The sequence below is a fragment of the Centropristis striata genome, chromosome 13, assembly GCF_030273125.1.
Source record: "Centropristis striata isolate RG_2023a ecotype Rhode Island chromosome 13, C.striata_1.0, whole genome shotgun sequence".
NCBI lineage: Eukaryota > Metazoa > Chordata > Actinopteri > Perciformes > Serranidae > Centropristis > Centropristis striata.
Genome location: NC_081529.1, coordinates 10,089,240 through 10,100,190, shown reverse-complemented (window position 1 = coordinate 10,100,190; position 10,951 = coordinate 10,089,240). Strand labels below are relative to the sequence as shown.

The window sequence follows — 10,951 nt, the reverse complement described above, 5'->3', positions numbered from 1 at the left end:
GTGACCTTATTGGATTTCGCACCCCACAAATACCCCACTACAAAAAAACTAAAACTAACACTAAAATTAATAAAAACTAAACTAAAACTAAGCATTTTCCAAAAAATGAAAACTAATTAAAACTACCAAACACGCTCTAAAAACTCATTAAAACTAACTGAATTTGAAAACAAAAATTGACAACTAAATTAAAACTGAAACTAATGAAAAAAATCCCAAACAGGTGTGTGTGTTTATGCGGTGCCGCTCCGGGACGATAGCTGTCGCTGTGGCATTTAAGCGTTGGTGGTAATTGGACAGGAATTAAAAACATAAAGGAGGAAGAAGAGGAAAAGAAGCCAACTGTCGCTCGTCTTTTCTCCAACAAGGTCCGTTTATCTACACAGAAATAAGAATAATAAATGTCAATGTCGTCTACTATAAATCTGTGTTGTTTAAACGTGCATGTAGCCGCTGATGGAAGCGCTGCAGGCAGTTATGTTAACAGGAAGCAGCAGCTAGCATGTTAAGCTAGGTGGCTAGCAGCTAGAGGAGATCAGCTGTTTGTGTTTGAATGGATCAAACTGTTCTTCGTAGAAACACAGCGGAGGGTTCAGTACACCTCAAGTACTGGTTAATACTTCGATCATGTGTATCTGGGGTTGTAATGCGGACAATCCCGTCAATTTGCTATCCGGAGGAGTGTAGGGAAGACATTATTTCCCTTCAGTCTACTGGAAGAATCGTCTCATGTGCTGTGTAAAAAATAGGATAAAATAGAATAATTTAATTCAGTTTATGGTAAAATGTGCTGACTTTATGAGACGGGGTGACTTCATGGATTTAAATGGATGACTGCACCATACTGAGCGACTGATTCTATAGCAGAAAACATACACCTAGTTGGTTGTACCCTTCATGTTTATGCAGATCATCTCACTCCTGTCATACCCAATGAAGTGACACGATGGTTTGCTTAAAATCACTTTTAACCCATAAGAACCCATGGTGACACCCGTGTAACAAACACTTTAAATCTTCCAGAATCTCCCATATTCAGCTTTATGCTTCACTTTAACTCATTAAATCCCTAAGCGACGTATACTCAACACCCTGGTGTGGTGGTCATGTGACTTCTCCAAAATGTGGCTGGAAACAGAAATGTGAAAAAGAAGCTCATTTCAAAAAGCTTTTTTTTGTTACAAGTTTAAACCTAAACCCATTTAACAATTCTAATCCGTTAACAGGATGTCCTGTATTGCATCTAACTTGTTCTGACCATATTTCCTGGACAAACTAAAGTAACACTTTTGATATATGTTATGGAGATGCAAACAAAAAGGCACATGGTTATTTGTTTTTATTATTGATTTATTCTTATTTTGTTACTTAAAAACAAATCTGAAAAATAATTTGTTGTTAAACAGCACTATTATTGTCACAATTTTGATAAATGTTGTGGACATGCAAAGAAAAAGGCAAATTTGTGTTTCTGTAAGCAGAAAATGTGTCTAGTTTTTTTATTTTAAAATAAGAAATATCATAAACATAAATGCCATAAGAGGGTAACCTATATGTCACATCACAGATCTTTGACACTTAGGGGTAGAATTTTTTTTAAACATCATAAATGTGTTCTATGTGGTCCACTTGGTCTGTGGTATATCCCCCATAATTTTCCTTTAAGGATTACTGGGTTAATGTGTAGTTTCATGTCACATTGTTACATATCATCATTTGGGTATTTTCATTTGTAACTCTGATTTTTTGAGTCCATTAGGTTAATTAGTTAAATTTAAAATAATGTCACCATGGGCTTGTGGAAATTGTGATGGCCCTTTTACACTATTTTACACTTTTGTGGACTACAAAATGAATAAAAAAACAACAGATTCCCTGAGAATTAAAGGAATTGTGATGTGCAGGCAATTGTCTCAAGTGAAACTGAATAAAAATACACCAAATAAGGCAGTGTGACGAAAACTCCATTCCACCAATTAATTTGAGTGGAGTTGATGTGTTTGGGATGGGGCCGTTAACAACAACAACAAAAGATACCATACAAGGTGCAGTTTCTCTGTCTTTGCATGTCTAGCTGCTGTGAAATGAATGAAGCTGCCTTCAGGTGCAGTTGGAAATGTCCAGATCATTAAAAAAGCTCAGAGAAGTCCACCTGTGCTGCATTTTTGTGTTTGGTCACACGAATGGGCCATTTAAATGACACTGTAGCACAATCCTGTGTAGGGAAGACATTATTTCCCTTCAGAGTAGTGGAAGAATCGTCTCATGTGCTATGTGAAAATAGGATAAAATAGAATAGTTTAATGCAGTTTATGATAAATTAAAGAGTTGAGTGATGAGTTGTTTATAGTATATTTTTGTTTCTGAACTGTTGAAAAGCATGATGATGATGCCACCTTCACTTCTGGGAAATTGAGATGAGGATGTTTTGAATGTTTTCTATCTTTAATTTAACCCTTGTGTTGTCTTAAGGGTCAAAAACGACCCCGCCACGATGTTTCCCAACAACAACAAAAACAAAACGAAATGATCTTTATATACAGTCATCGAAAGAATTATTAGACCACCCATGTTTTCTTCAATTTCTTGTTCATTTTAATGTCTGGTACAACTAAAGGTACATTTGTTTGGACAAATATAATGATAACAACAAAAATAGCTGATAAGAGTTTAATGTAAGAGCTGATATCTAGACATTTTACATGGTTTTCTTGATAATAACCAAAATCATTATCAAGAAAACCATGGAAAATGGCTTTTAACTTTTCATTATCGACTACTCTGTCAATTTTTTAAACACATAATTGATTAGTTGTTTAGTCAATAAAATTTGGAAAAATATCAATCAGTGTTTCCCAAACCACAAGATGATGTCCTCAAATCTCTTGTTTTGTCCACAATCCAAAGAGATATTCAGTTTATTGTCATAAAGGAACAGAGAAACTAGAAATATTCACATTGAAGAAGCTGAAATCAGAGAATTTGGACTTATTGTCTTTAAAAAAAATGGCTCCAACCAATTATTCGATTATCAAAATAGTTGACGTTTAATTTAATAATCGATTATTGTTTGATTAATTGAATAATTGTTGCAGCTCTACTTTTAACCATTATCTAAAAACAATTGACACATTTTTTTCAACATTTTATACATATACAGTTATATAAAAATTGACATTTGTAAGCACCCCCCACCCTTAATATCAAATATTCAGGTAAAAAGTACAATTTAAAAGTAATAATAATGTATGAATGAGGTGCTTTGTAGGTGCTCCAAAAGCAAGCCAGGACATCATTTCCCATAACCACTACATTGCAGGTTCAGGGCTGTCCATACATGCACCTGCACAGTGCAGATAGAAATTTAAGGTTTCTGGCCAGGACGAGGATGTAAGACAAAAGGATTAGTCTGATAATTGTCCTGGGAAGGTAACAATTTCAAGAGAAAAGGTGAATGTTTTAATCAGTTAATCTGTGACTTCTTACTGGGTTAATCGGGGCTACAACAAACGTTTTCACTCCTAGAGATCTGTTGATCAATGTCAAATGTAAAATCCGTTAACACAGCGAGAAAGGCAGACATTTAATGAAATCAGGATACATCAATGAAGATTCTGTTAATCAAGGTAATATAGTTTAAATGTGCCTCTAGGAAGGCAGATAATTGAATCAGGATTAACAAATACTCTGATAAAGAGAAAACAAACAATTAGTCTGCTAAAAGACTTCTTAGACCTGATCTGATACCTGTGTGAGGCTGATTTTTTTAGTGTGATGTATTTGGGATTAAATGTGTCACCACTGACTGTTTTTATTTATGTTCTGAATAGTTTGACAAAGTTAAACCCACATGTGTTTAAATTGTATTTTCTAGCATTAAACTGAAAGGATCATTGTGTCAAAAACTTACAGGTTCTTAGAGTTATTATATCAGGACCCCTGTTTGGGAGTCACTGCCATTGGTCATGTACATGACAATTTTGAAGCCAGGGCTCTGATTGACTGCCTTTTATAATAGACTACATGGTATTTCCAAAATTGTGGTTTTGACGGGGACATTTTTTCCAACGGTCTAGGGACTGATATGAAATCAAAATGTCTCTTAGAGTGAACAAGGATTCAAAAATGCTTAACAACAGAAATAATAGTATGTGTGTCCAGTTCTCCCCCAATAGCCAACAAAACTATCGATCATTAATTTATTCATTCATTATCCTTATCTGATACTCGGGTCATGGGGGGCTGGAGCCGATCCCAGCTGACATTGGGCGAGAGGCGGGCTACACCCTGGACAGGTCTCCAGACTGTCACAGACACATAGAGACAGACAATCACGCTGCAAAAAAGTGCATGTTTTTGAACTGTGGGAGGAAGCCTGAGTACCTATTGAGAACTCACGCTGACATGTAGGGCTACACAATTAATCGTATTTTCGTGATAATGTTTAGATTAACCTGATCGTGTTATGATTTTGATTTCTGACCTGTTAATATTGTTTAAAGAAGTGGGGTGGGATTGAACAAGTTTTTACTTCTTCCCACCCCTTTTCAAATATGTCGTGGCATTTTTATAGAGTGCTTGGCGTCCTTATCAGTGCAGGAGTCACTAGGGCTGACTCCTGTTGATGCATTATTATTATTGTATTGTTGTTGCATATTTGAAATAAATCATTCAAATAAAAAAAAAATCAAAATCAAATCGTCGTCGATATTTCCATTTTCAAATGCGGCTCTCCTGCATATTCAATCACTTTCTACACCAGTAGTCCACCAACCACCAGGGGGCATGGCCGTTTTTCTCCCCTAAAAAAGCCTGGTTGCTGATTGGATAGAACGCTGAGCAGGCTGTGACGTAGTACAAGACGCCACAACAAGTGCCATTTACAAGTCACAGAAACGCTGGGGGGCGGCGGCTCATTATGAACTGGGGATTTCCACCGGGCACAGAACGGCTATACACGCGGCCGTCCCGCGGCCGGTGGAAATCCCCAGTAAGAACGAGTCGAAGCAGCACAGTCCTCCTGCAGTAGTCTTTCCCAGCTGCAGAGTCGGAGGGGATGTTAACCCCTTAGCCTCCAGTCTGCAAATTGCTAATAGGCTAACAGTTAGCTCTGCAGCAGTACAGTGTGTATGTCCTGCTGCTGCAGGAGGTGTTCACTTAGCGATCTGTTTGTTTACAACAAGCACCGGACACTCTGTGCACACACTAAAAACTGTTAATTAACTAACAATCGTGTTTTCAATATTGATCAAAATAATCGTGATTATCATTTTGGCCATAATCGTGCAGCCCTACTGACACGGGGAGAACATGCAATCTCGACACAGAAGAGCAGCAGGCCGGAGTCAAACTGGCGACCCTCTTGCAACTATTTATCAATGATCTGCATATATGTGTTTGTAGATACTAACCTGTGCTGTGGACTCTCCAACAGAAAATGGATACGCGGTTCACTCGAGGGAAATCCAACATCTTGGAGCGGCCCCTAACCCGACCCAAGACTGAGGTCAGCGTGAGCGCTTTCGCCCTCCTCTTCTCAGAGATGGTCCAGTACTGTCAGAGCCGCGTGTACTCCGTGTCAGAGCTGCAGACGCGGCTGGCAGACATGGGCCAGAGCGTGGGCGCCAGCATGCTGGACGTGCTGGTGCTGAGAGAGAAGAACGGGAAGAGGGAGACCAAAGTGCTCAATATGCTGCTTTTCATCAAGGTAAACCCATGTGAAATACTGCTGGTTTTAACGGCTGAGTTACGTTTTAGCTAACAGTTTGTAGAGGTGTGAATCAGCAGAGGTGTCACGATCTAATTTTATCCCCATACTTGAGTCACAATACGATATTATTACAATTTTAAGCATTTTGTGATATGGTGAGTATTGCGATACAATATATTGCTATTTAATTGTTTAATTTCATTTTGTGTCCAGAAAATTTAATTTGATCAAGAATTCTTTTGTCAAACATGAAGAAAAAAAATTCTCAGTCTAATCATTCCACTTCAGTCTTTTTATTTCTCACAATGAGAGTCAAACCCACAGACTGACCAACAAAGTATTCAGTCAAACTGATCTGAACTGATATCAAACATGTCTGGACGACAACAACTGCAGCATTTTCTCAAACTTTCCTCAACTTGAAACTTCACTGTTCTGTATAGCTCTGATACGACTGTGTCCGTGAAACAACGTTGCGACGGAGTCACCTACCTAGCTTAAACCATCAGAACTTTGCAGCATTATTTCGACAATTTTCCGACACAATATCCTGGCGCACATGATGCTTATAGATTCCTTAGATCTTCTAGTTTTTAATATGATAGTGTGAACAGTGTTCACAGTACACAGTAGGGCTGGGCGATATGGACCAAAAGTTATATCCCGATATTTTTATGGCAAAGTGAGAGCAAATGTTCAGTCAAAGTCAAACATGACATGTCACAAGTAGTTTTATTGAAACCGTTTATATAAGTGAACATAAATAATATATAACTATATAAATATAGTGAAGGTCCATAAAGTGCCTATTTTAAATAAAAAAACATCTTAAATCAAAACCGCAGCTTGCCTGGAAGAAGGATCACAGACCAAATTTGAACTATATCGATATATGCGATATGGTCTAATTCCATATCACATTTAAAAATATATCGATCTATCTTTATATTGATATATCGCCCAGCCCTAGTACACAGTATCTGTAGTATAAAAGTGAGCCAGCAACGGCCTTCAAAAACAAAATGCCAAAAAACTGACACTAAAATAACATATATATGTGTGGCCTAGAGGTTAGGAAATCAAGTTGTTACCACAGGGGTCGCTGGTTCGAATCCCAGGACTCACGGGTTAAGAACTATTTGTCAAAAAATAGCAACAAATTACCACATTATGGGATGTCCAAAAATGACTCCATCGGGAAAAAAAACTCACACTATAGTACGTCTATTTTTGTCAAAAATTGTCAAATTTTAAAATGGCTAAAAATGAAATTTCAAAAGAACTAAATATGACAAAACCTAGTAAGGTACAGCATTTATATATAAAGAAAAAAATTTTTTTTAAACTATATCGATATATGCGATATGGTCTAATTCCATATCACATTTAAAATTATATCGATATATCTCAATATTGATATATCGCCCAGCCCTAGTACACAGTATCTGTAGTATATTCATAAAAATGAGCCACCTACGGCCTTCGAAAACAAAATGGCAAAAAACGGACACTAAATGAACATAAAATATCGATACTTGACGGCCATGAATCGATATAATATTGCCACGCAAAATATCACAAAATATAGTATTGATTCCCCCCCCCCCCCCCCCCCCACACACCTCTAACAGTGTGCTCTCCTTTAGGTGAACGTGTGGAAGTCTTTGTTTGGGAAGGAGGCTGACAAGCTGGAGCAGGCCAACGATGACGACAAGACTTATTACATCATAGAAAAGGAGCCCCTTATCAACGCGTACATCTCCGTGCCCAAGGAGAACAGCAGCTTGAACTGCGCCGCCTTCACTGCAGGGATCGTGGAGGCCATCCTCACACACAGCGGCTTCCCCGCTAAGGTCACCGCCCACTGGCACAAGGGCACCACGCTAATGATAAAGTTTAACGAGTCAGTCATAGCCAGGGACAAAGCTCTGGACGGCAGATAAGGAAGAGCGGAGAGAGTGGGTGGTTATGTTCGTCAGTACAGCCTAGTGTTTGTTCCTGACTCAGTTTCATGGTGCTGAATTGTGAGACGGGATGACTTAATGGATTTAAATGGATGACTGCACCATACTGAGCCACGTCTAGAGCAGAAAACATGCAGCTAGTTGGTTCAACCCTTCTTATGTGGATCATCTCACTCCTGTCATACCTCATGACGACAGTTTACTTAAAATCACTTTTAATGTGTAGTTTCATGTCACATTGTTACAGATCATCATTTGGGTATTTTCATTTGTAATTCTGATTTTTGAGTCCACTAGGTTAGTTAAATTTAAAATAATGTCACCATTGGCTTGTGGAAATTGTGATGGCCCTTTTACACTGTTTTACACTTTTATGGACAACACAATGAATAAAAAAACAACAGATTCACAGAATGAAAGGAATTGTGATGTGTAGGCAATTGCCTCAAGTGAAACTGAATAAAAATAAACCACTTAGGCTGCATTCACACCAAATAAGGCAATGTGGCGAAACTCAAGTCCACCAATTAATTTGAGTGGAGGTGATGGGTTTGGGATGGGGCTGTTGACAACAAGAAAGTCTTTGCATGTCTAGCTGCTGTAAATGAATGAAGCTGCCTTCATGTTAGGGCTGGGCGATATGGACCAAAAGTCATATCCCGATATATTTAGGCTGAATATTGATATACGATATATGTCCCGATATTTTTTTCGCAAAGTGAGAGCATATGTTCAGTCAAAGTCAAAGCCAAATATGACTTGTCACAAGTAGTTATTGAAACCATTTATTTAAATGAACATAAAATACTTCATAACAACAGGAGTACCTGTTTTTCAAAATTAAAGCTCCATGAAGCGCACATTTTAATAAAAAAATATCTTAAATAAAAGCCGCAGCTTGCCTGGAGCAAGGATCACAGAGCAAATATCACATTTAAAAATATATACTTAAAAATATATAGATATATCGCACAGCCCTACTTCATGTGCAGTTGGAAATGTCCAGGTCATTAAAAAAGCTGTCCACCTGTGCTGCATTTTGGGGTAAAATTCACAACATGATGTCACACAAATGGGCCATTTAAATGACACTGTAGCACAATCCTGTGTATCACCGCATCACCTTATTTGGTGAGAATGCAGCCTAAACCAATCAGAGCATGTTTGGTTTATTCTATGGTAATAAAGATTAATGTCACAACGCCCTTTTTTAAAGTGACAAATAATTTTTTTTGGTCCAGACTTGAGATTTTTTCTCAAAAGTATTTTCTCTGTTTCATTCCAGTTCAACTCCAGCTGCATGTTTCAACTCTGTAAAATTGATTGATGATGAAGGCCATAGCTACCATTGATGGCACTGAGGTCATGTTCTCACCATCTTAATTTTATGAAATTTTGTGTATTTCTATTTTGTGTGTGTGTGTGCACATGTGTGACTTTGGGGGTATTTGAACATCGGGAGTGTACATTATAAAATAAAAACAAAGCCTACACATGTTTTATTTGCTGACTCCAGTATCTTGAGACTCTGCATTTTTAACACGTTAAAATAAGCTGTGGAAGCATAAATGCTGCATGACGAATGCGGCTTAAACCTGCAGGTTGGGTAATTTACAGGAACTATAAACCAACATGCATTGGTGGAAAAAGTGTTCAGATCCCTTACTTCAGTAAAAGTACTAATACCACACTGTGAAATTACTCCACTATAAGTAAAAGTCCTGCATTCAAAACTTACTGAAGTAAAAGTACAAAAGTATCAGTATCAAAATGTACTTAAAGTATCAAAAGTAGAAGTACTCGTTATGCAGAATGAACCCACTCAGTTTTATAGATTAGTAATATATTATTGATGTATTGAGTATTGATGCTTTTATGTAAGCAGTGTTTCAATTCCCTCAAGATAGGGTTCATTTTAACTACTTGATATACTGTTATGAGGTTTAATTTTTTAAAAATTCACTTTAAACTTATCATGATTTTCATGTCAAAAGTAACTAAAGCTGGCAGCTAAATGTAGTGTAGTAAAAAGTACAATATTTGCCTCAAGTAGAAGTATAAAGTTACATAAAATGGAAATACTCAAGTAAAGTACAAGTACCTCAAAAATTTACTTAATTACATTCCACCACTGCCAACAGGCAACTCCATAAATAAAATATGTAAAATCAAAATGATAATGAATAGAATACAGAACTTTTTGGTTTCTGGTAAAAAGGGGTATGTGAGGAAGGGAACATGGTTCTGATCCAGTGGCTCAGAAACATTACCATCTAACCACGTGAGCCCAGTTTGTCTACCTGGGGGATGTCTGCATGACATACCTCTCTCTCCTCTCATTTCCTGCCCGTCTTCAAACTGTCCAATAATAATATTTGATAAATACCTCTACATTTTGGGATATATGCTTCTTATAATTTATCTTCCAAGATGTGGCGCATGTTCTATGAAAAGATTGATTCCACTCTGTTGGCTCCAATAAATATTTAGCCAGAGATGCTTAGCTTAGCATAAAGATTGGAGACAGCTAGCTTGGGTCTGCCTCATGGTGACACAAAAACTCATTCTATTTATCAGCACCTCAAAAGCTTACTGATAAACATGTTACATCTCATTAGTTTATTCCTTATGAAAACCAAAGTGGGGTTTTGGATCCAGTGAGAGGCTAATAGGCTGCTGAAATGGGGCCATCCCTATGTTCCCCAGGATCTATGTTCTCCGCGTGGGGAAAATAGATCCCTTTTTTTTTTAGCAAAAAGGTCCTATGTTCCCTGTTTTTTCCCCAAAAAGGGTCCTATGTTCCCCTGTAGCAATACATACCGGGAGCATAAGACCCTTTTTCTGAAAAAGGGTCCTAAGCTCCCGTGTATGTTTCCCTATACCTGGTATAGTCCCAGATAATGTTATAGATGGGAATTTGACTTTGTTACTGAGAATTCTGCTTTTAATAGTGAAGAAAACAATTACAGCCTCTTGGTTAAAGCCACAACCCTCCAGTATAACAGAATGAAGAGAAAGAGTAAGAGTTTTTTCTTCTTTTTTTCCTTTTTTTTAATCCACTTTAGTTGTTCAGTAAATGAATGCAGTCATGGATACATGTTGCCCATATTACCTCCTTTTGAGAAGGAGGAAGAAATATTTGAAGATAGGAAGTGAGGGCATGATTATATGTTAGAACTGAAACTGTAATAGCACCTCCTTATGTGTGTTCCTAGTGTATGTGTTGTGTGTATGTGTGTTTGACATCTCATGTGAAATAAAGAAGCAAGTTTGTTTT

General features: G+C 37.5%; 1 protein-coding gene across 1 annotated transcript; it reads left to right on the top strand.

The window, feature by feature from the left end:
• The first annotated feature begins 278 nt into the window (after nucleotides 1–278).
• Nucleotides 279–9,089, top strand: trappc5 (trafficking protein particle complex subunit 5). The gene is made up of 3 exons (XM_059349010.1): nucleotides 279–368; nucleotides 5,435–5,707; nucleotides 7,357–9,089. The coding sequence occupies exons 2-3, from the start codon at nucleotides 5,438–5,440 to the stop codon at nucleotides 7,651–7,653; spliced, it is 567 nt and encodes a 188-aa protein (XP_059204993.1). The 5' UTR covers nucleotides 279–368; nucleotides 5,435–5,437; the 3' UTR covers nucleotides 7,654–9,089.
• Nucleotides 9,090–10,951: the final 1,862 nt, after the last annotated feature.